Raw genomic sequence first — 25,335 nt, 5'->3', positions numbered from 1 at the left:
TTACAGACACTGAATGTTTTTCTTTCATGCTCTTGTTTTGAAATTCTTAGAAGTAAATAAAATTTGAAGTTAGTTTGTGCTCGTTCTGCATGATATTTTGAGAGGACTCATGGGCACATGAAGAGATGGCTGCTGTTCCTTCTCCTTGGGTAGCTTTCTTGAGCACATGGCCATCTAGTCTCATGCGTTTTAGGGACCAAGCCTAAAATATAAAAGCAAAAGACATTTATTTTATAACTCTACTGTTTCCACAGCAAGAATGTTAATATTAAGTCTCTTTACATTTTCGTTACTCCAACAAATAATTCACACTATCAAAAGAAGTCTCTAATTCACAGCAATCCTACTCTATGTTGGTGTCAGAGAACTAACCTTCTTTGTGTTTGGGAAAAGGGCAATAATTAACTCCTCAAAAGGAGGAATTATTCTTTGTCCCGTTAAGAATAAGAGAAAATTGAAATCATCTTCAAATTACATGCTTAAAAAAAAGTATGTTTCTAGAGTATACGTCACTAAGGGCTTGCCAATGTTTTATTTGTTTGTTTTCCTGCTATAGATTGTGTTTTCGTAAAGGCTCATTTGCTGTTTCTGCACAATAGGTGATAAGAACACCTGAATTAGGATGTTATCATCTTACCTGGCTTCTAGGAGTTAATCTCTTTTAGAAGGTTTAGTAAATCCTTGTCTGAGTTTTGGTCCAGAAGCAGGGTCTGCTGCTAATCCTTTGCAGACATAAACAGATTTGTCATTGTGGAAAATAAAACATTAAAAAGAAAAAAGAAGGGGATTTTTATGAAATTCTCACACTGGATTCGAAAAGACTATTCTTTCTGTTTCATTTTATACTTATAGACAAATACTCAGTCTCGACACTGGGCCAAATGATGATGAAATCCGGCATCTCCCTTTTGGCCTGCCCTGTCCCTTAGCCAGGCAAAGCCCCTAGAATGACCACCTCAGGCCGCCTACCCTTCATCCAACCAGACTCTCATCTCTCTCACTACTGCTCCAGCTTTCTAGTTGTACCATGAATATTTCATGTCTTCGAAAATTTTTTTTTCCTGCCTCCTAGGAGAAAATGAATGAGATGCCTTTCCCCCAAGGGTCTATCTCGTCAGCAATGGACTCTTTCCCTTGGTTCAGACAGCAGTTAGATATGGAGGTACGAGACTGACATAGGAATCCATGCTATAGTCTGGTTTTTGTTTCCATTGTGCTGTGGGACTGAATTCTCAAGAGAACTAGTTTTCTTAAACTCTGCTGTAAAGTCCTCTGTCCTACCAGCATTTTATCAAAAGGGAGTGACTACGCAAAGTAACTGTGAATTAAACTATCAAAACACAACACAGGAATAGAAAGTGTGGGCTAGAGAGACAGCTGGGGCAGCATGCCAGATTTTCAGGCCTGAACCCTATCCCACTCCCTGAAGTAACAGGTCCAAGTCCTGGCATTACCACATGCCAGAGCTCATTAGTCTCTCTCCTCTCTCTAATTTATTTATCTTTATTTATTTATTAGAGATAGCCATAAATCAAGAGGGTAGGAAAGAGAGAGAGACACCTGCAGCCTTACTTCACAACTCACAAAACTTTTCCCCTGCAGGTGGGTGCTGGGGGCTTGAACCTAGGTCCTTGTGCATTATAACATGTGTGCTCAACCAGGTGTGTGTGTCTCCCTCATACATATAATCTTGAACAAGAGAGAGTAAGAAAGAAGAGAGAGAGAAGGGTTTTTAATGTTATACAATAACATAAAAGTTCTATTTATTTTAAAGTATCAAGAGTAGACACCTTTTTATTTTAATTATCTTTATTTGGTGGCTAGAGACAGCCAGAAATCAAAAGGGAAAGGGGAGAAAGAGAGAAAAGGGAGAGAGACAGAGACACACCTGCAGCTCTGCTTCAACACTCTCAAAGCTTTTCCCCTGCAGGTGGGGACTGGGGGCTTGAACCTAGGTCCTTACACACTGTAACATGTGTGCTCAAACAGGTGTGCCAGCACCGAGCCCCAACAGTAGACATTTTGATGCTTATTTGCTACAAGGGGTATGTTAGTTCTCCTTCCTCCTCCTCCTCCTCCTCTTCACCTTTTTTTTTTTTTTATTGAATAGGACAGAGAGAAATAAGAGGGGGGGAGAGAGAGACAGAGACACCTACAGACCTGCTTCACCACTTATGAATACCCTGGGGGTATGCTAGTTCTTCTGCCTCGTCTTGAACAGAAACTTGAAGAAATCATGTGAAGTGGGATAAGCCAAAAAGAGAAGGGTGGATACCAGATTATCTCATTCATACACAGAACACCAGCAGGGCGTGGTATATGGCACTAAGGCAGACGGGAAGGAATGGAAAGGAGGAGGTGAAAGGACTTTGGCGTCCTGGTACAGGATGGTGGGAACTGACCCAAGCTGAGGAGAAGAGAGCTCTGCAAACACCTGTCACGGGAAGATGACCGCGTGTGACCATGTGCCAGTGACTATACGACAAACCGTCAACCCCCAAATAAAACTTTCCCAGCAGAGCTCTGAAGTTGTTGTGGAAAGGTTCTTGAGAAGCTGACATGCAGCCAGTACACAGTACACCAATCTCTCTTACCGAAAACCTCTCAAAATGGGGCCCGCTGGTGGTGCACCTGTTACAATGTGCAAGGACCCGGGTTCAAGCCCCCGGTCCCCATCTGCAGGGGGGAAGCTTTGCGAGTGATAAAACAGAGTAGCAGGTGTCTGTCTCTCTTCCTCTCCATTTCCCCCTTCCCTTTCAATTTCTTTTTTTTTTTTTTCCTCCTCCAGGGTTATTGCTGGGCTCAGTGCCTGCACCATGAATCCACCGCTCCTGGAGGCCATTTTTTCCCCCTTTTGTTGCCCTTGTTGTAGCTTCGTTGTGGTTATTATTATTGCCCTTGTTGACGCAATTCGTTGTTGGATAGGACAGAGAGAAATGGAGAGAGGAGGGGAAGACAGAGAAGGGGAGAGAAAGACAGACACCTGCAGACCTGCTTCACCACCTGTGAAGCGACTCCCCTGCAGGTGGGGAGCCGGGGGCTCGAACCGGGATCCTTACGCCGGTTCCTGCGCTTTGTGCCACGTGCGCTTAACCCACTGCGCCACCGCCCGACCCCCCCTTTCAATTTCTAACTGTCTCTATCCAATCAATAAATAAAGATAATAATTTTTTTAAAAAAACCCTCAAGATTATAGCCAGTTGCAGATGTGTGATGACTGCTTTACGCTTTCCTTTCCCACCTAAATACAGGATCTTTGTGGGAATGTGAAAAGTCATGATGTTTTCATAATAAAACCAAAGTATACATTTATAATATTGAGTTGGTACTTGAACAGCAACGATCGTTCATGGATTCAATCATCAGTGATTTTTGGTGTCCTTAGCTATTTCCACCATGTTCAATGGATATATATATATATATATATATATATATATATATATATATATATATGAATATATATATATATATATTCATACGTCCTTAATGTTTCTATTTTCTGAACCACTTTTCCCAAAGCAGACAAACACTTAGTTGGCTTTACTATTCCCCGTAAAGCCCCTGTCAAGCTGTCCCTCTGTTTCCTCACCTACACACTGGGGATATGAGGTTTACCCTTTTGTGTTACTTGGGGGATTAAATGGATTTGTGCATGAAGTGCTAAGAACAGTGTACAGTGCAAGTTCATGCTAGAGTCCATGAAAAGGGCTTTTATTTATTTTTTTTCAGTACAGCAAAAATAGAAAGAAAAAAAATATTGCCTGCTCAGCATCATAGGGGACAACTCGATATAAAGACATGAGGTCACAGGAAATGACAAGAAATTAAAGTTTAAACCATCTCAGGATTGAAATGATCAGTTATGTCTTAACTAGCACGATGATAATTCTATTTACATGCCAACAGCTTCTGGGAAATCATAGAATAGCTATACTTACTTTCCCCCCATATATTCCACTCAAGAAGTATTTACTGAGCACCTCATCTGTGATATGAACAATCGTAATAGGTAGAATATGAACAACTCTAAACCTTTATTTGATGTGAACAATCCAACAACTTAATGGAAATATAATAAAACATGAACAAGCAAACAGATTCTACCGTCTTTAAACTCATATTCCTTTGGGAGAGGGTGAAGATGAACATACACATATAATACTGAATACTAGATGTGATAAGTGTTATTTTCCAAAGGTACAAGCTGTAGCATAATGGTTATGTGAAGAGAGACAGAGACTTTCACGTCTGAGACTCCATGATCTTAGGTTCAATCCCCGGAACCAGCAGATGCCAGAGCTGAGCAGTGTTCCAGTCACAAGATCAGTGTTACCAAGGGGTCACAGGGGGAATTGATCGGATTCGAACTGAATCAGGGGGAATTGATCAGAGGTTCCTGCGAGTGGAGTGTGAAGATGACATTTAGCTAAGAACAGGAGTGAGGGAGTGAGCACTGGCGGAGCAGGGTCTTGGTGGTCAGCACAGGACACAACTAATGCAAAATCTTGAGCATGTGGCCCAGGACGGGGCCTAGTGGGGAAAGCGTTGTGCTCTCAAGCATGAGGTCCTGAGTTCAATCCCTGGCATCACATGTGCCAGAGTGATGTCTGGCTCTTTCATTCACATTGGCAAATAGATCTTTATCTAGATTAGAAAAACGGGGGGGCGGGGTCGGGAGGTAGTGCACTGGGTTAAGCGCAGGTGGCGCAAAGCGCAAGGACCGGCACGAGGATCCCGGTTCGAGCCCCCGGCTCTCCGCCTGCAGGGGAGTCGCTTCATAGGCGGTGAAGCAGGTCTGCAGGTGTCTGTCTTTCTCTCCCCCTCTCTGTCTTGCCCTCCTCTCTCCATTTCTCTCTGTCCTATCCAACAACGACAGCAACAAAAATGGCCTCCAGGAGCAGCGGATTCATAGTGCAGGCATTGAGCCCCAGCAATAACCCTGGAGGCCAAAAGAAAAAGAAGGAAAGAAAGGAAGGAAGGAAGGAAGGAAGGAAGGAAGGAAGGAAGGAAGGAAGGAAGGAAGGAAGGAAGGAAGGAAGGGAGAGAGAGAGAAGAGGCAATGGAACAAGATACAGAGTGAAAGAAAGTAGTGGAAGGTGTGGTCACAGTGGTGTAGAATCCAGCATATTCTTTCCCCCGCAAACTTGGTGACAGGTTTGATAAAAGCCGCCATTAACTAGTCTAGACTGAACATGAAACTGTTTTTCCTAGATCTACTGGCCTATCAATTTTATTTTACAAAGTATCAGAACAGCAGTGTTTTTTATTTCTATTTTCTTATTTTATTTCTATTTTATTATTTTATTGTACAGTCATTGACACCTAGGTACGGATCTTCCATCTCCCATGACAGGTGTCCACGAAACACTCTCACCCCCAACTTGGGCCCTTTTCCATCAACCTGCAACAGGACCCTAAAGTCACCCCAATGCCCCCCCCACCCTTGACATTTGTTCATATAATTTTCATGTTGAATTTTCATGTTAAGATCTGAGTCCTAATTTAGAACTTTTATATACTAAAACTTTACCAGTACTTTAAAGAAATCAGTTAGTTCAAGGGAGGAGAGAGAGACTGAAGCCCTGCTGAGCTCTGGCTTATGGTGGTGTTGAGGATTGAACCTGGGAGTTTGATTCTCAGGCAGGAAAACCTTTTGCTATCTCCTTTGTGCTACTCCTTATCTCCAGCTGACCCATCTCACTCTGGTTCTGAAAACACCTTGAAATATAACACTCCCAAAGAAAGTGCCAGCGTGGTCATGAACTAATTCATATTCTCTTCCTAGTGTGTGTGCTGATTGTCAAGAATGTCTCATTTATCAAGGCAGCTCAGTGAAGGGGGGTAAGACAGCAAGATAACCAGTCTAGATCCACTGTTTCACGGTGGCTTCAAGCTGTCATTCAGCCTCTTTGAACTTGTTTCCTTTAAAACGTGTGGGAGATTTTGGTGAAGATCAAGTGAGATTGATCCTGTACGTTGAAGCACTATGGTGAGGACTGTGCCTTTTTATTATAGAAATTATGTTGGTTTTAAAAAAATATTTATTTATTTCCTTTTGTTGCCCTTGTTGAGAAATTATGTTGTTTTAATAAGGTACCTGTCCCTATCTTTTCCCTCCTCTTGCCGAGGTGTAACGATACAAAACCTTGTGTGAGGTGTGTGGTAAACCCCATGGCACTGTGATGGTGGAGAAGAAATCAGGACCTCATGATGGAGAGCCTGAGACTTTGGCCTCCTCCTGAACGCCCCCTTCTCTCTCTCTGAATCTGCACTATTCCCGTGTCTTTACTCTATGTGATCCACTGTTAGCACCCGGATCTTGCACTTCTAGCTCCCAGAAGTGCTCAAAGTAGGTCACAGTTTCCTGTGGGAGCTGCTGGACTGCTCACTTAGGGAGGGCAGCTGGAGCTGACCAGTGCAGAACATCTGGCCCAGATGTGACACGTGTATATATTGTGAAATGATTACCACAATAAAGCTAATTAACTGCCTCACACAGTTTCCTGTGTGTGTGTGTGCGTGTGCGTGTGCGTGTGTGTGTGGTAAGACCGTCCAAGACCTGCTCTGTCTCAGCAAACCTTTCAAGCAACCAGCAGAGCACAGGCCTGCCGACTGCGTTCACCATGCTGCCAGGCACATCCCAGAACTAATCCTCTGTGCGTGACCACTGGGCTCCTCTGCCATCTCTGCCCATTTCCCCCCACCAGCCCTGGCAGTCTTCACACGACTCGAACTTCACTTTTATGCTCGGCTGTACAGTATTTGTCCTTGTTTACTTGATCATTCTATAGTGCCCTCTGTTATGTCTGTCTACCTTGCCATCAGCAGTAGGACTTTCTTTTCTTTTATAACAGCGTGGCCTGTGCGTGCATGTGTGTGCCTGTGTGCATGTGCATGTGTATGTGTCCATGTCTTTTTAAAAATATGTCCATCAATGGGCATTTCTTTCTTTTTTTTCTTTTTTATTTCTTTTGCCTCCAGGGTTATTGCTGGGGCTCAGTGCCTGCACCATGAATCCACTGCTCCTGGAGGCCATTTTTCCCCCTTTTGTTGCCCTTGTTGTTGCAGCCTTGTTGTGGTTATTATTGTTGTTGCTGATGTTGTTCGTTGTTGGATAGGTCAGAGAGAAATGGAGAGAGGAGGGGAAGACAGAGAGAGAGGGGAGAGAAAGACAGACACCTGCAGACCTGCTTCACTGCCTGTGAAGCGACTCCCCTGCAGGTGGGGAGTCGGGGGCTCGAACCGGGATGCTTATGCCGGTCCTTGCGCTTTGCACCACGTGCACTTAACCCGCTGCGCCACCGCCCGACCCCCTTATTTCTATATTTTAACCATAGTGAAAAAAAAGTGAGATGAACCTAAGAGTACAGATATTCAAGATCATACTTTTGTTGTGTTCCTCTGATTTCTTTTTAAAAAGATTCATTTTTTATTATTAATTTGAGAGGTACAGACAGTTGCTGGCACATGGATAAAATCTCTCATTTTCCTATGACAGGTGTGTGTACACCACTTCCACCACCAAGTCAGCTCCTGCTCCATTGTCCTGGTTTGTGTTCCCAGGGACAGTCAGAGGGAGAGAGGGGAGAGTACCGCTCAGCTCTGGCATGTGGCGGTGCCTTGGGGTCTCGGGCACGCAAGGCCCATCGTCTAACGTTAAGCTGTCTCTCTCTGTCTTCCCTGCACACCGCACCTACCATACAGTTATTTCCTGTTCCAGATTTCTTTCCAATTTTACTAAACCAGAAAAATGATGGTTTTAGGCTCTGCGGCTCTATTCGGTTCTAACTTATACAATGCCCATCATCTAATCCTGATGAACTAGTTAGTCACTATCACTCCTGGTCGAGTATGAGCCTCAAACCAAGCGACACACTGACATCCAGCAGTGACAATGAGTGTCACCATCACTCTTTCTGCTGACTCACACCAAAGCCAACAGCGGTCCCCTTGCGCCCCATCATTTGAAAGCCGAGATGTTCACCCCAACTCACCTGATTTGTTTGTGGCCGTACTCGTCCCCTCCAGGACCCTGTTCTGTAGTAGATTTCCCACGGCACTGGTTAAAGTCGGTTCTTTTTTTGGACTCATCTGAGCCCTAGCCTACACAGAGAAGGGGGGGGGGGGTTTGAGGTCACAGATATTTTGTGTAACTTCAGGCATCATACAGGAGGAACAGCTGATTCCACTTAGCTAGCAGCAAACGGAAGTCACCTTCAGGGACCTCTTGCCCCTGGCGAAAAGGCCACGTGACCCCTGAGCTGTGAGGAGCCTGACTCCTGGCCTCCCTGTTCATGATCAACACCGTGTCAGGGGTTGGGAGCAAGCCCTTTGCAGATGATAAAATCATCTCTGCGGTTCCTTCCTTTCTATAGCAAATTAGTCTTGGGGCCAAGTGGCGGCCCACATTACAGAACACGAGGACCCGGGTTCAAGCTCCTGGTACTGACCTACAGGGAGAAAGCTTCATGAGTGCTCAAGCAGTGTTGCAGATGTCTTTTTCCTCTCCCTCCTCTTCTTCCTCCTCCCCCTTCTACTTCTTCTTCTCTCTCTCTCTCTCTCTCCCTTTTCCCTCTTGATTTCTTTCTCTTTCCAATAAATAAATAAAAATGAAAGGAGAATGAGTCTTCCTCGATATCATGATACAAGCTACCTTCAGCGTCTTTTATCTAAACTTAGAGACTCAACTTCCTCCTCCTACTACTCTTAGGCTGTTTCAGATTCTTACACTTCCCTTCCTGAGATTTTTCTTTGGAGAATCACACCTCTTTGATTGCTGGTGGTTTGGTATCAAGAAGTCAGTTAGGTGCCGTGAGGAATCAGTTTGAATTCATAGACAGATTTAGTACTAACTTGTGATAAGATCATGTGGTACAACTAGCTGTATAGAGAGAGACATAAGAAACCACTTAATGTCAATAAGGCTAGTTATGGAACATTTTCATTATTCACAACACTTGAAGATGAATTTGTTTTTAAATACATGAACGGAGAAGAAAAGCAGGCACTGGCAGGCAGCAAATATTTTAAACATGGAATTCCAGCATGCCCATGCCACATCCCTCCCTACTGAGCCACAGAACAGAACTATTACACTGACAGAGAATAAGGACCAAAGAGTTGCTTGGAAATTCCGTTTCACCTCGGTTCTGAAATCACAACATACAGATGACCTGGTGCTCTGAGAATTCTCCCCGGGGCAATAATAACTGCAAGACTAAGGCAGACAGCTCATCCTTATCCAAACAAAGAAAGGCTATTTTTAGAGGCCCATGTTGGTTTCCTTTGGTTAGGGGTATAACACATTTTTGAAGCCGATGTTTAAAATAGAAACATATTTCAGCCCTTCACATTGAAACAGCCCCTCCCTTTCTGTTCCACGTGTGAACAAGCTTCACTCTTAGGCAAGGCCCCGGTGTGGGGACGCAGACATGAGAAGGACTCCTGCAGTTCAGGTGGGTTCAGTCAGAAAGCGAGCCATTGAGCAAGCAAAGCAATTTCTCCTCAGTGTCCCCAGTCACCGCTTAGTCCTGGAAAACAAGGAGAGGAACTGGGCCAAGTCGCTGGTTACACTCTGCACAGCCAGCCAAGAACGAACAAGCGTTTCCTCTAGCCGCTTCCCTGGCGCTCCACAAGCTGCTTAGAAGAACCAGCACACCTTCCATGGCTTGTGCAAGCAGACAGAACGGCACGTAGAAACCCTTTCCAACACGCAGATAAATTCAAGTCCAAAGCAGGCCCTAACCCCCCTCCAACCCCCGCAAGATTTTTAATACCTGTCCCACAAACAAGAAATGACTCCCGAAGGAGTGAAGGAGGGTGGGGCAGCATAAAAGGGGGGAGGTAACAGAATGCCACATTTCAGGGAACTGAACTAAGCTCATATCTACACATCAACGTGAAGTTTTTTTTGTTTTTTTTTAGGGGCCGGGTAGTGGCACATCGTTTGAACGCACTTGTGACAATGTGCAAGGACCCGGGTTCAAAGCCCAGGTTCCTACCTGTGTGTGTGTGGGGGTGCTTCCTAAGTGTTGAAGCAGCGTTGCAGGTATCTCTCTGTCTCTCCCTATCACCCCTTCCTTCTTGATTTCTGTCTGTCTCTATCCAGTAAGTAAGGAATAATTTTTTAAAAGATTTTATTTATTTATTAATGAGAAACATAGGAGGAGAGAGAAAGAGCCAGACATCACTCTGGTACATGTGCTGCCAGGGACTGAACTCAGGACCTCATGCTTGAGAGTCCGATGCTTTATCCCGGACCACAAGGAATAATTAAAAAAAAATTTTTTTTAAAGATTTCCCAAGTTTCCCAATGAATGAAAAACCATGGAATTTAGAGTCAAGCCTTGACTGATGATTGAGTAACCTAGCTCTTTCCACACTGCATGAATTTCATGCTATTTCAGTGGGGGAAATTCAGTCTGTACACCTGCTTTTATCCTAGCCACCCTTCCTATGCCAACACTGTGTCCTCCCTCCTGTGCCTGTGGTATTGTTATCCATCTACCGAGGGCTTTGGAACTCAAAACCTTCTTGCCAGCCCTGATCCTCTCTTATGCTATATCCAGTTAGTTATCAAGTCCCATCAGTTATTTTCAAAATTCTTCTTCCACATCTACTCCGCTGACACTTTTATTCCACACCCTCATCTCCCCCCGTTACTATGGTTCCTCGCTGTTTGCCAACCAATTTGTCTCAAACACTAATTTGCAAGGATTATCTTTCAAAAACATCAGTGCCGTGTTGCTTTGGTCTGCGTGCAATCAGCCTCTGCCGCCTGTCGAATGACACATGCAGTCAGTGACATTAAAGGATAATAGAGATCAAGTTTGCAGAGAAGGGAGAGAAAGCAGAAGCATGGCAGGAAGATAGAAGGATGCAAGAGGTCCCAGGGGCCAGACGGTGACACACCAGGCTAAGTGCTCACATCACAGCGTGCAAGGCCCCGGGTTCAAGCCCCCCGGTTCCCATCTGCAGGGGCAAAGCTTCACGAGTGGTGAAGCAGGGCTGCAGGTGTCTCTCTCTGTCCTTCCCTATCTCCCTCTTCCCTCTAAATTTCTCTCTGTCTCAATCCAATAATAATTAATAAAAAAATATCAAAAAAAGAAGAGAGACAAAGAAAGAGGTTCCTGCTTTCAGGGTGGCCTCAGATTTCAGAGAATCTGTACAATTCACGTTTCTTTTCATTTTTTGGAATCATCTTGAATGAAAGCCTTCTTGATTTTTCTGCCCACATGCGAGCCCTACCCATGCACTCCACACTGTACCGAGTTCACACTGTTGTGCTGAACTCTTTGGGTCACAGGTGAACATTTTGTGTATAAGGTCCTCTCCAACTCCACCATAGGCTGCTCTCCTCATTTGGTGTTTTAAGAAAACATGTTTATTTCTCTTTTCAACCTGCCATGAAACAGTGTTTCCTTCCTCCATACTATTCCCACACATGTGTCAATGACTACACTTCATGCTGCATTATTTCCAAGTTCTCTCTCTCTTGTGAATTACAAGCTCTTGATCAACCAGCCCCAGCACAGCTTCTGATACAGAATAAAAGTTCAAGGATTGCATAACATAAGTGAAAATGCTGACTGCTGTTGTTAGTCTCACCCCAGTTATGTCCTAGACTTCATCTATTTCCAAGCAAAGTTATAGACTAGTTAAATGTGTAGACCAGCTTCATGTTTTCTTGGCATCTGAGCTATGCTTATCAAATTTAAGTTTTTTATGCTTTAGTTTAACTTATTTCCCTTTGATGTGTTTAATAAATCAGTTGCCCTAATAAGACTGTCATTTTATCTTAAAATTTTAAAAAATATTTTATTTATCTATTCCCTTTTGTTGCCCTTGATGTTTCATTGTTGTAGTTAATATTGTTGTTGTTGATTTTGTTGTTGTTGAATAGGACAGAGAGAAATGGAGAGAGGAGGGGAAGACAGAGAGGGGGAGAGAAAGACAGACACCTGCAGACCTGCTTCACCGCCTGTGAAGCGACTCCCCTGCAGGTGGGGAGCCCGGGGCTCCAACCGGGATCCTTACGCCGGTCCTTGCGCTTTGCGCCACCTGTGCTTAACCCGCTGCGCTACCATCCGACTCCTCCCAATTTTTAAAAATGTTTGTTAGTGACTTAATAATGATTAAAAAGATGGTAAGATAGCAGGGGTACAATTCCACACAGTGCCCACCACCAGAACTCCGTATCCCATCCCCTCCATTGGAAGCTTCCCTGTTCTTTATCCCTCTGGGAGTACAGACCCAAATTCTTTTGGGATGCAGAAGGTGGAAGGTCTGGCTTTTGTCATTGCTTCCCCACTGAACATGGGTGTTGGCAGGTGTATCCACAACCCCAGCCTGTCTCTCTCTCTCCCTAGTGAGGTGAGGTTCTGTGGAGGGGAGGTTCCAGGACACATTGGTGGCGTCATCTGCCCAGGGAAGTCAGGCTGGAATCAGAGTAACATTTGTAACTTGGTAGTGCTCAACTCCCCTTTGTCCCTTTCAACACCCTTTTGCCAGTTCATCAATGGGTCATAATTTTCCACTGTGGTTTCTCTTTGTCCACCTCCCCACCCACCTCTGTAGTTTCTCTACCAGCCTGGAAATCCCACTTCCATGTAGGATTGCCATGACTTGAAATGTCTGGAGGAGAGTCAGCCTAGGTCCTAGGTGCTATCTTCACGCAGTTATCTTGACTCCACCCTCCGTGTTATTTATTTCTGGTAACGGCTTCCATTCATTCACTTTGCCGCTGTGGCTTTTCACAAAAGGCCAATGACCCTTCCTCTACAGAGCTGAAAACCCTAGAGGGCATCTTCCCTGGGACAGTTCTCCCCACTCAGGCCGGTTCAGGCGCACAATTCTTCTCCGAATGGTCGATGTTGGCAGCCACTATCAGGACTCACAGTTTTCCCGTGATAGTCTAGAAACACCCCTTATAGCTTCAGTTTTCATCCTCTGAGGGAGGCTTCAGAGCCTTGGGATCTTTTAACACAACAATGAAAGGTGTGCTTAGCTGGAAAACATGACTCAAAAAGAAGCCAAAATGTCCCCTGAGCATGAGTGACAGTGACCAGGACGGGCAGTTTAGATCACCTAGAAAACTCTGCCTGCTGGTGCTCAGGCACCAGAGTCAACACCGAGGGCAAGAGATTTACCTGTGCTCTGGACGCAAGTTTGGCTGCTGTCTGGGCTGGATCAAAGACTCGACGAGAAGACTGATCCTTGCAGAAATTAATATGCCGATGGGCCGCAGTTTCATTAAACCTTCTCATACAGTATGGGCACTGAATATAATCTAAATGTAAAGATGGCGACAAAAGACAATTGACATTTGAAAGACAACTTTGAGGGCTGGAGGACATAGCATAATGGTTCTGTACCAAGCCTTTCCTGGCTGAGGCTCTGAGGTCCCATATTCAACCCCCAGTGCCAACGTAAGCCAGAGCCTGACAATGCTCTGGTCTTTTTCACTCTGTGTACCTTGCTCTGTGTATCACTCTTTAATTAAAAATCAATAATAAAATATATCTTAGAGAAAAGAAAAACAGTTTTGAGACGGACCGTGTAAAGTGGGTGTTCAAGTGGGTGTGCCTTGGCCCAGCCCCTTACATGGACCGTATTCGAAGAAATAACGTCTCCAGTTTGAAAGAACAAGGTCCCAATCCCTCATTTGAGACCATTTATTCCAGAGGGGCAAAAATGCAAGGACTTTGGAGCCGGGCAGTAGTGCACACATAGTGCAAAGCACAGGGACCAGAGCAAGGATCCCGGTTCGAGCCCCCGGTTCCCCACCTGCAGGGGGGGTCACCTCACAGGTGGTGAAGCAGGTCTGCAGGTGTCTGTCTTTCTCTCCCCTTCTCTGTCTTCCCCTCCTCTCTCCATTTCTCTGTGTCCTATCCAACAACAACAACAGTAGCAACAATAGCAGTGGAAAAAAAAAGATGGCCTCCAGGAGCAGTGGATTCTCTGTGCAGGCACCGAGCCCCAGCGATAACCCTGGAGGCAAGAAAAAAAATTGCAAGGGCTTAAAAAATATTGCAGGGGGTATGTCACTATTTCAATTGAGGTGCACCATTTAAAATGTAAAGACAGGTCTCAGAAACCATGAGTGAGATTGAAAGGCATGGATTTTTCTGTTTCTTTTAAACATTTTATCTATTTAAATATTATTTATTTACAATTCAAGCCCCCGGCTCCCCACCTGCAGAGGAGTCGCTTCACAGGCGGTGAAGCAGGTCTGCAGGTGTCTGTCTTTCTCTCCCCCTCTCTGTCTTCCCCTCCTCTCTCCATTTCTCTCTGTCCTATCCAATGACAGCAGCAAGAACAACAACAATAATAAACACAACAATAATAAAACAACAAGAGCAACAAAAGGGGAAAAAATGGTCTCCAGGAGCAGTGGATTTATGGTGCAGGCACCGAGCCCCAGCAATAACCCTGGAGGCAAAACAAAACAAAATAATAAAAAATAAATATTATTTATTTAAGTATTATTGGCTACAGAAAGAGAAATTGAGAGGGGACAGGGGAAATAAAGAGGAAGAGAGACAGACACCGCAGCCTTGCTACACCATTCGTAAAGCTTTCCCAGGGGAAAAGGGGACCAGGGGCTCGAACCCAGGTACTTGCACACTATGATGTGTGCGCTTAACCAGGTACACCACTGCCCGGTCCCCAGCATGGGATTTTCAAAAGCTCGGGCAGTGGTACTGAGTGATACAGAAGGCCATATAGGAGGTGTGGAGCTACAGAAGATAATTCAAAATCTAGAGTCGGGAACAGGATCTGAAACCAACGTCACTCGCGAACTGCTTCTGAGGCCACTAGAATCGAGCTCTGGGGTCCTCCAAGAGGCAAGAATAAACCCTACTTCCTATCTTGGAGCTGTAATAAGTTCTCGGAAAACTAGAATTTAAGCGAAATGATATCAAATGAAGAGGTCCTCAAATGACTTGATTTCTTTCCGTTTCGGCTAGAGTTCTCGCTCCTTAATCAATGTGAGAAGAGAGAATGACACCAAATGAAACAATGCTTTCAAGGACCGGCTATACTCGGGAAGAAGGAGGCAAAAAGAAAACGGAGAGGAAGGGAGGGAGCCACAGAAAGAAGGAAAGGGGCTGGTGTCTGGACACGGACTCCAAAAACAACTTCAGTTTCCGGGGCGCTGGGTCCTCAGTGATGCTCTGGAATGGCCATTTGTCTCAACTTGTCTTTCCTTTGCAATCACTAGACAGCAGGGGAGATGGGAAATAGGAGAGATAGGAAACTGTAGGCTGGAGAGTCTATCCGTAAAACCAGGAGGTAGTCTGGTCCTGTAAAGCAAGGAGGCATGCAGGGTTTGTTTTTGTCTTGTCTCATTTTAGACAGCCTGGGAAGGATGACAAGATGGATGTGAGCGGGAGTCGGTGGTAGCAGCGGCTGAAGCGCAGTGGCGTGAAGCGCAAGGACTGGTGTAAGGAGAGTCGCTTCCCAGGCGGTGAAGCAGGTCTGCAGGTGTCTGTCTTTCTCCCCCTCTCTCTGTCTTCCGCTCCTCTCTCCATTTCTCTCTGTCCTATCCAACAACAATGACATCAATAATAACTACAACAATAAAAAACTAGGGCGGCAAAAAGGAATAAATAAATAAATATTTTTAAAAAAAGGAGAGAGAAAGAGAGACACCTGCAGCTTGGCTTCACCACTCACAAAGCTTTCTTCCTGCAGGTGGGGACTCGGGGCTCAAACTTGGGTCCTTGCGGATTATAGCATCAACGAGGGGTACCACCACCCGGCCCCCAAAAAGTTAGTTCTGAACCCAAGATCTTGTTTCCATTCTGGGAAGCAGAATGTTCTCCCAGAATCAACTCAGTACTAACTGACTGCCTACTATGTGCTCGACACGGTTCTTTATAATGTCTCTGAAGACATAATGTCTCTGCAATAGAGATGAAACATGTAATACAAGAACCTTCTCACGGGGATAAATTCCTTGGGCAAAAAAAAATCAATATTAATAACATAGGGCAGTGTCGGGAACTGAAGAGAGTTCTGCAGCTTGCCTGACTGGTTCTGAGCCAGAGCTGTTTGCTTGCTGTGTGTGTGAATTTGGACAAGTGACTCAACCTCCCGTGAGTTTCAGGCTCCCCCCGTGCCTACGTATCACCCCTTCATTGCCTGTTGTGAAAGTTAATGAAAATAATCCACACTAGGGTTTGGCACAGTGGGCCAGGGAGAAGATACTCTAACTGAAGAAAACTGGTCTAGCAAAATTGTAGGTCCCCCCCACCACTATGAAACTGCTTTCAGAAATACCTGCAGGGCACCATCCTCTCACTGGGAGGGTGCAGGAAACCGTCTAGAATGTGCCTTTTGGTTTATTTTCAGTCTGACTGGCTGAAAAGTAAATTTTTATATCAGAAATGCCACGACCATAATAAACCTGTTCAGGTTGGGGAGGGGGAGAAAGACAATGCTTATTATGCCCGTGAGTGTGTGGTTTCCTTAAGCCTCCTTGTTCATTCATTCATTGTCACGCTTCTGCGTGTCGGGAATTGTGTGTCATAATGAAAAACAACAAAGTTGAAGTGTATTTCCCTGCCAACGAAAGCCTCAGAGGAGAGCCAAGGAGGCAGCAGATGGGGTAGGCAATTGTCAACCACTTTGTAGGGCAAGCGGTGAAAGGGGAGGCCCTGGGTCCTGCTGGAGCCCATAGGAGTGACATGCATCAAGTCCAGGTCTCTAGGGGTCAGAGAAGAGAAGTTCAAATACTTAGCAAGCAGAAAAGGCATTCTCTTGCAGCAATAATCAACACAGCAGGACTGCCATATAAGTACCACACTTCTCTCAATTTGAGCCCTCTCTCCCTCTACCTATAATGACATCCCCAAATCACAATGAACTTTTACTTTAAGAGATAATGGCTTTAAAAGCACTCGTATGAGGAAGGTGACTTTAGCTTTAAGAGAAAAAAAAACTCTAAGAAGAAAAACAAATATTATTTTAAAAGCAAGCATTTGTATTTAGCACCCTTGTTGATGTAGTTGAAGATGAGGACAACAGGTCCAAGTTGTAACAGAAAGTCTCAATTATAAAGATACTTTGTCACTGGGCTCATAAACCGCCCTAACATGGAGGCAAGTTGCATACTTGGCAGACTTACTTGAGTCAATAAGAATTAGAGGGGCCAGGTGGTGGCACACCTGGCTAAGCACACTAGGTTCGAGCCTCCGGTCCCCACCTGCATGGGGAAAGCTTTGCAAGTGGTGAAGCAGTGCTGCGGGTGTCTCTCTGTCTGTCTCCCTTCCTCTTGGTTTCTGACTGTCTCTATCCAATCAATAAATAAAGATTAAAACTTTTTTTTAAAAAAAAGAATTAGAATAAATACACACACATCTCAAAAACTGAGTCACGAAATGGGGAACTATTCTATGCAGGGGAAATTACTTACAAACTCATGCAAAGGAGGCCCTTTTATATGTAACTGTACTTAGAGCCATGTGCATTTCATAGCATTTAAGCCGGAGAATAGATGGGATCATATTAAACCTCTATGCAGTCAAAGTGAATTGGGTCGTAGTGGAAAATGGACTTGCTGTATGCAGTCATTCTGCTTGTTGATTGAAATTATAATAAAGGCGCAGCTAATTAAATTATAAAGCTCTGCTTTAGCATAAAAGCACAGGGGGCAAAAAATACACTCATCATGTGATGAAACCTTACAAAGGAAATTATTTTAAAGAAGCAGTTCCCACATTGTAAACCCATCGTGGAAATGGAAGACACTCACACAGCAGGACATCTGACACCGTTTCACTTATTCACCTAAAGAATTCCAAGGCAGCCATTAGCCTTGCTGCTTCTCCTATTGAAGTTCTTTCTCCTAAAGGAAGTATTACATGAGACCCATCAAAGGATTTTGAAAATAAAAGGCATCCACATATCTAAAGACATGAAAGGGAGTCAGAGGTAGCGCAGCGGGTTAAACACACATGGAGCAAAGCGCAAGGACCGGTGTAAGGATCCTGGTTCGAGCCCCCGGCTCCCCACCTGCAGGGGAGTCACTTCACAGGCGGTGAAGCAGGTCTGCAGGTGTCTGTCTTTCTCTCCCCCTCTCTGTCTTCCCCTCCTCTCTCCATTTCTCTCTGTCCTATCCAACAACGAGGAAATACAGAGAGAAAAAAATGCTAACGTGCTATCATTAGTTAAAATAAAAAAAAAAAAAGACATGAAAGCTCATTTTAAAGGTGAGACATACCTCTGTGTTCATAGTTGGATTCTTCACAATATTTAAAGTGTGGAATCAACCTAAATCTCTATAAATAGATGAGTTTATGGGTGTAGACTCAGTGAGATTCTACTCATCCTTAAAAAAGATGACATTGAGAGTTAAGAGGTAGCGCAGCGGGTTAAGCGCATATGGTACAAAGCGCAAGGACAGGCGTGAGGATCCTGGTTCAAGCCCCCAGGCTCCCCACCTGCAGGGGAGTCGCTTCACAGGCGGTGAAGCAGGTCTGCAGGTGTCTGTCTTTCTCTCCCCCTCTCTGTCTTCCCCTCCTCTCTCCATTTCTCTCTGTCCTATCCAACAACAGCGACAGCAATAATAACTACAACAATAAAACAACAAGGGAAACAAAAGGGAATAAGTAAATTAATTTTAAAAAGATTTTTTAAAAAGATGACATTGGGGTGGGGTGGTGGCGCAGCTGGTTGAGCACACATGTTACTATGGCCAAGGGCTTGAGTTCGAGCCCCTGGTCCCCACCTGCATGGGGAAAGCTTTGAAAGTAGTGAAGCAGTGATGCAGGTGTCTCTCTGTCTTTCTCCATCTCTGTCACCCTTCCTTCTAGATTTCTGGCTCCCTCTATCGAATAAGTAAATAAAGATAATAAGAAAAATACATTTTTTTTAAAATGACATTATGTCATGAAGGAACAAATGGATGAAACCAGAGGTCATGGTGTTAGGTGAATAAGAAAAGAAGTGAAGGGGTGGGGGTAGATAGCATAATGGTTATGTAAAGAGACTCTAAATGCCTGAGGCTCCAAAGTCCTAGGTTCAATCCCCCCACCACCACCACAATAAGCCGGAGCTGTGCAATGCTTTGTCTTTCTCTCTCTGCATCTCTCTCAAAAATAAAATAAATAAAATACTTAAAAAAAAAAAAAAAGAAGTGAAGGACAACTACCAGATGCTTGTCCTTGTGAGGACACAGATAATTAAAACAAATTTGTGAAAAATAACAAGAATAAAATTGGAGACTTCCAGAGGCTTGGCTAAGGAATAGCAGCAGCTGTGTTCTGCTCTCCCAGATCAACTAGGAATGGCAAAGAGGGGCAGCTGAGAACCCCACCAGATGAGACCAGGATCACTCCAGACACCCACCCAGCCACGGGTAAGTGCAGACACGTGTGGTTCATGGACTGAGAGATTCCTGGGGCTAAAGTCTGCACCAACTCGGGAGCGGATGGTAACAGTCTGGCTGTCTTGGCAGTTGAAACACCACCTCTGGTTTGCACTTTATCAACAAGAATAAAACTGTATATTTTTAACTTAATAAGAAAATACCAGTGTAACATGGTAACATTGTTGTTATTTTTAAAGATGTCATCTATTTATTAATGAGAAAGATAGGAGGAGAGAGAGAAAGAACCGGACATCATTCTGGTACATGTGCTGCCAGGGATTGAACTCAGGACCTCATGCTTAAGAGTCTAGTGCTAAAAAAAAAAAAAAAAAAAAAAAAAGAGTCTAGTGCTTTGGGAGTCGGGCGGTAGCGCAGCGGGTTAAGCCCAGTGTCGCAAGGACTGGCCCCCGGCTCCCACCTACAGGGGAGTCACGTCACAGGCGGTGAAGCAGGTCTGCAGGTGTCTATCCTTCTCTTCCCCTCTCTGTCTTCCCCTCCTCTCTCTGTCCTATCCAATAACGAACGACATCATCAACAACAATAATAATCACAGCAAGGCTACAACAAGGGCAACAAAAGAGGGAAAAAATAGCCTCCAGGAGCAGTGGATTCATGGTGCAGGCACCCAGCCCCAGCAATAACCCTGGAGACAAAAAAAAAAAAAGAGTCCAGTGCTTTACCCATTATGTCACCAGACCACAGGGTGACATTATTTTATACATTCATTATCAGAGTATGAGGTCTTCAATTTTGTTCCACATCTTCAATGAGGGTTGTGCTATCAACCTTGAATTCTTCTAACCATCCAGGTAGTATGTAACAGTATCCTACTGCACTTTTTTATGATAGGAGGAGTTGATGGTTTGCCCTGTAGTTGTTGACACATGGTACAAATTCTCATCTCTCCATGACAGGTGTCTGCAAAACCCTCTCAGCCCCAATGCAGGCTCTTTTCCGTTATCCTACACCAGGATCCCAACGCCCCTGCCCCTAGTCCCTCCCCACCTTCCGCGTTGTGATTAATATTACTGTTTGTATGATGAAATGACACTGAGGGTCTTTTCCTGTGCTTATTTGCCGTTATTTTGTGACGTGTCTGTTCATAATGCCTCTTGCCTCTTTATTTTCTTCTCCTTTCTCGTTTTCCTTTCTTTTCTCCTCTCTCTCTTTTTCCTTCTTTTTTCCTTTCTTTTCTTTTTTTTTTTTTTTAAGATTTTATTTATTGATGAGAAAGATAGGAGGAGAGAGAAAGAACCAGACATCATTCTGGCACATGTGCTGCTGGGGATCAAACTCGGGACCTCATACTTGAGAGTCCAAAGCTTTAGCACTGTGCCACCTCCCGGACCACGCCTTTTTCTCCTTTCTTAACCAGAGCACCGCTCGGCTCTGACTTAATGGTGGTGGCTGGAGACTGAATCTGAGACCTCAGAGCCTCAGCATGAAAGGCTTTGTTTTCTTTTAAACACTATACTGTCTGCCTAGTCCTTTTGTTTTTCTTGTTTGTTTTTTGCCAGAGTACTGTATAGTTTAGGCTTATGAACTGTAGGTGTAGGGGACTGAGCCTGTGACTTCAAAGCCGCAGGCATGAAAGTCTTTTGCCTAACCACTATGCTATCTCCCTCCCTTTGTCTTATTGAGTTGTCTCCTCAGAAAGTTGTAAGAGGGGGGCTGGGCTGTAGTGCAGTGGGTTAAGCGCACATGGTGCAAAAGGCAAGGACCAGCATAAGAATCCCGGTTTGAGGCCCCGGCTCCCCACCTGCAGGGGAGTCGCTTTACAGGCGGTGAAGCAGGTCTGCAGGTGTCTGTCTTTCTCTCCCCCTCTCTGCTTCCCCTCCTCTCTCCATTTCTCTCTGTCCTATCCAACAGCAACAATGCTATAACAACAATAACAATAACAACCACAATAAGGACAACAAAATGGAAAAAAAAAAAAAAGCCTCCAGGAGCAGTAGACTCATAGTGCGGGCACCGAGCTCCAGTGATAACCCTGGAGGCAAGAAAAAAAGTTGTATGAGTTTATCACATATTATTGCTAAGACTCCTTTGCTGATGAGTGTATTTGGGGTGGGGGTGAAAGCTCGCTGGAGAAAGGAATTTTTTTCCCCAACCTGGGCCTTCCCTTTGCATTGTCTTAATGGTATCTCTCAAAACTGAATTTTCTAATTTTTGCAGTGGCAAAGTCCAATTTATCAACTTCCTCTCATTTTTTTGACATTTCATTTTAATTATTTATTGGGTAGAAACCAAGAGAAATCACCTGCAGACTTGCCTTACCATTCATTAAGTTTCCCCTGCAGGTGGGGACCCAGGCCTTGTGTTGGCTGCACTCAGCCAGGTACACCACAACCTTCCACCAGCCCCCCTTTTAAACTGCTAATATATTATGTGTTACTAAGAAATCATTGTGGACCTTGAGATCAAAACTCCTACTTTTAATTTTGTTTATTTATTTACTGCCTCCAGGAATATCACTGGGGCTCAGTGCTAGGAATCCACTGCTCCTGGAGACCATTTTTTCCCATCTTGTTGGATAGGACAGACAGAAACAGAAAGAATGGGGAGATAGAAAGAGAGACACCTGGAGACCTGCTTCACTGCATGTGAAGTGTCCCTCCTGAAGGTGGGGAGCCAGGGGCTCGAACCAGGATCTTCGGGTGGGTCCTTGCGCTTTGTACTATGTGTGCTTAACCGGGTACACCATCACCGGCCCCAAACTTAGCTTTTCTAGAAATTTTATAGTTGTCGTACTTATGTTAGATCCACTTTTGTTTATTTATTTAGTTTATCTATTTTATGAAAACGAGAGAGAGAGAGATCAGAACATGGCTGTACTCTGGCCTATGTGGTACCAACAAGCATCTCTGAGGCATGAGATTGACAATTTCTGGGCTCTACCACTGAGCTACCCCTCCAGCTCCGATGAGTCATTTAAATTAACTTTTGGTATATTGTAAGGATCACGATTCACTTTTCCCATATTGATATCCAGTGTGCCCTGGCATCATTTTTCATTAAGACCATTTCTTCCACACTTTTGTCAAAAAACAACTGGTGGGTGGAGTCGGGCTGTAGCGCAGCGGGTTAAGCGCACATGGAGCAAAGCACAAGGACCAGCGTAAGGATCCCGGTTCGAGCCCCCGGCTCCCCACCTGCAGGGGAGTTGCTTCACAGGTGGTGAAGCAGGTCTGCAGGTGTCTGTCTTTCTCTCCCCCTCTCTGTCTTCCCCTCCTCTCTCCATTTCTCTCTGTCCTGTCCAACAACAATGTCAATAACAACAATAATAACTACAACAATAAAAAAAAACAAGGGCAACAAAAAAAAGAGGATAAATAAATATTTTTAAAAAACCAACTGGTGATGAATGGGTCAGCGGGTCTGTAGGTGGACCAGCTGATGCACTGATGCCAAATCATCATGGTTACTGTTGCACTGAGGTAAATCTTGCCAATCAGTAATCCAACCTGATGTCAAGTCTGATTTTATCACCTTATTCAAAACTATTCCGGTTCGAGCCCCCGGCTCCCCGCCTGCAGGGGGGATGCCTCACAAGTGCTGAAGCAGGTCTGCAGGTGTCTTTCTTTCTCTCTTCCTCTCTATCTCCCCTTCCTCTCTCAATTTCTCTCTGGCCAATCCAATAAAATGGGGGGGGAAATGACTGCCCGGAACTGTAGATTTATAGTGACGGCAGATAACCCAGGAGAGAGAGAGACAGGGAGAGAGAGAGAGAGAGAAAGACAGAGAGAGAGAGGAGGGGGAGAGAGAGAGTGAGAGAGAAAGAAAGACAGAGAGAGAGGAGGGGGGAGAAAGAGAGAGAGAGAGAGACAAAGAAAGACAGAGAGAGAGAGGAGGGAGGAGAAAGAGAGAGAGAAAAAAGAAAGAGAGAGAGGAGGGGGAGAAAGAGAGAGAAAGAAAGACAGAGAGAGGAGGGAGAGAAAGAGAGAGAAAGAAAGAGAGAGAGAGAGGAGGGGGAGAAAGAGAGAGAGAGACAGAGAGAGGAGGAGGAGAAAGAGAGAGAGAGAGACAGAGAGAGAGGAGGGGGAGAAAGAGAGAGAGAGACAGAGAGAGGAGGGGGAGAAAGAGAGAGAGAGAGAAAGACAGAGAGAGAGGAGGGGGGAGAAAGAGAGAGAGAGAGACAGAGAGAGGAGGGGGAGAAAGAGAGAGAGAGAGAAAGAGAGAGAGGAGGGGGAGAAAGAGAGAGAGAAAGACAGAGAGAGAGGAGGGGGAGAAAGAGAGAGAGAGAGAAAGACAGAGAGAGGGGAGGGGGAGAAAGAGAGAGAGAGAGAAAGACAGAGAGAGAGGAGGGGGAGAAAGAGAGAGAGAGAGAAAGACAGAGAGAGAGGAGGGGGAGAAAGAGAGAGAGAGAGAAAGACAGAGAGAGAGGAGGGGGAGAAAGAGAGAGAGAGAGAAAGACAGAGAGAGGGGAGGGGGAGAAAGAGAGAGAGAGAGAAAGACAGAGAGAGAGGAGGGGGAGAAAGAGAGAGAGAGAGAAAGACAGAGAGAGGGGAGGGGGAGAAAGAGAGAGAGAGAGAAAGACAGAGAGAGAGGAGGGGGAGAAAGAGAGAGAGAGAGAGAAAGACAGAGAGAGAGGAGGGGGAGAAAGAGAGAGAGAGAGAAAGACAGAGAGAGAGGAGGGGGAGAAAGAGAGAGAGAGAGAGAGAAAGACAGAGAGAGAGGAGGGGGAGAAAGAGAGAGAGAGAGAAAGACAGAGAGAGGAGGGGGAGAAAGAGAGAGAGAGAGAGAAAGACAGAGAGAGAGGAGGGGGAGAAAGAGAGAGAGAGAGAAAGACAGAGAGAGAGGAGGGGGAGAAAGAGAGAGAGAGAGAAAGACAGAGAGAGAGGAGGGGGAGAAAGAGAGAGAGAGAGAGAGAGAGAGGAGGGGGAGAAAGAGAGAGAGAGAGAAAGACAGAGAGAGAGGAGGGGGAGAAAGAGAGAGAGAAAGACAGAGAGAGAGGAGGGGGAGAAAGAGAGAGAGAGAGAAAGACAGAGAGAGAGGAGGGGGAGAAAGAGAGAGAGAGAGAAAGACAGAGAGAGAGGAGGGGGAGAAAGAGAGAGAGAGAGAGAAAGACAGAGAGAGAGGAGGGGGAGAAAGAGAGAGAGAGAGAAAGACAGAGAGAGAGGAGGGGGAGAAAGAGAGAGAGAGAGAGAGAGAGAGAGAGGAGGGGGAGAAAGAGAGAGAGAGAGAAAGACAGAGAGAGAGGAGGGGGAGAAAGAGAGAGAGAAAGACAGAGAGAGAGGAGGGGGAGAAAGAGAGAGAGAGAGAAAGACAGAGAGAGAGGAGGGGGAGAAAGAGAGAGAGAGAGAGAAAGACAGAGAGAGAGGAGGGGGAGAAAGAGAGAGAGAGAGAGAGAGAGCGCTGCAGCTTCCCCACACGTGAAGTTTTCTCCCTGCAGGAGGGACCAGGCCTTGAACCTGAGTTTCCCTGCGCTGTGAGGTGTGCGCTAAACCAGATGCGCCACCGCCGCCGCCCGGGAGCAGCTGGTCGCCAGTCGCCGTGCTTTCCTGTCACAGGGGTCCCGGGGGAGGGGGCTCCGGCGGCGTCCTGTGACGGAGACAGAATGCAGGCTGGCGTGCTGACACCTGTCCCGGGCAGCCAGAAAACTGCACACTCGGGACAACACTTTGTGAGTCCACCTCCTCCCTTCCCCTAAAATGACTGACAATAAAAAGTATTGCTTGGAACTAGAAATAAATAAATAAAATAAGAAAGAAAAAATAAAAGGAAGTGTCAGAAACACAAGTACTGTTGAGGCTTTTAGGAGCAAGGACCTTTCTACACAGCTAGTGAGAGTGTAAATGGGTCCAAGCTGGGGGGGGGTCGGGCAGCAGCGCAGCGGGCTAAGCGCACGTGGCGCAGAGCGCAAGGGGGAGGAAGGATCCCGGTTCGAGCCCCCGGCTCCCCACCTGCAGGGGAGTCGCTTCCCAGGCGCTGAAGCAGGTCTGCAGGTGTCTGTCTGTCTC

General features: G+C 45.4%; 1 protein-coding gene across 1 annotated transcript in view; it reads right to left on the bottom strand.

Annotated features, from left to right (window-relative positions):
• Nucleotides 1-25,335, bottom strand: part of ZC2HC1B (zinc finger C2HC-type containing 1B) — a 54,917-nt gene continuing 29,582 nt past the window's right edge. Inside the window, exons 5-8 of the mRNA XM_060190772.1 lie at nt 13,149-13,288; nt 7,995-8,103; nt 638-722; nt 1-202 (exon numbers count right to left, since the gene is read on the bottom strand). Of these exons, the coding sequence (XP_060046755.1) occupies nt 652-722; nt 7,995-8,103; nt 13,149-13,288 (320 nt within the window). The 3' untranslated portion in view covers nt 1-202; nt 638-651. The remainder of the gene's footprint in view (nt 203-637; nt 723-7,994; nt 8,104-13,148; nt 13,289-25,335) is intronic.

Source organism: Erinaceus europaeus, chromosome 4 (genome assembly GCF_950295315.1).
Source record: "Erinaceus europaeus chromosome 4, mEriEur2.1, whole genome shotgun sequence".
Taxonomy (NCBI): domain Eukaryota; kingdom Metazoa; phylum Chordata; class Mammalia; order Eulipotyphla; family Erinaceidae; genus Erinaceus; species Erinaceus europaeus.
The sequence above is the reverse complement of the archived record's forward strand: the minus strand, read 5'-3'. Positions and strand labels throughout refer to the sequence as shown.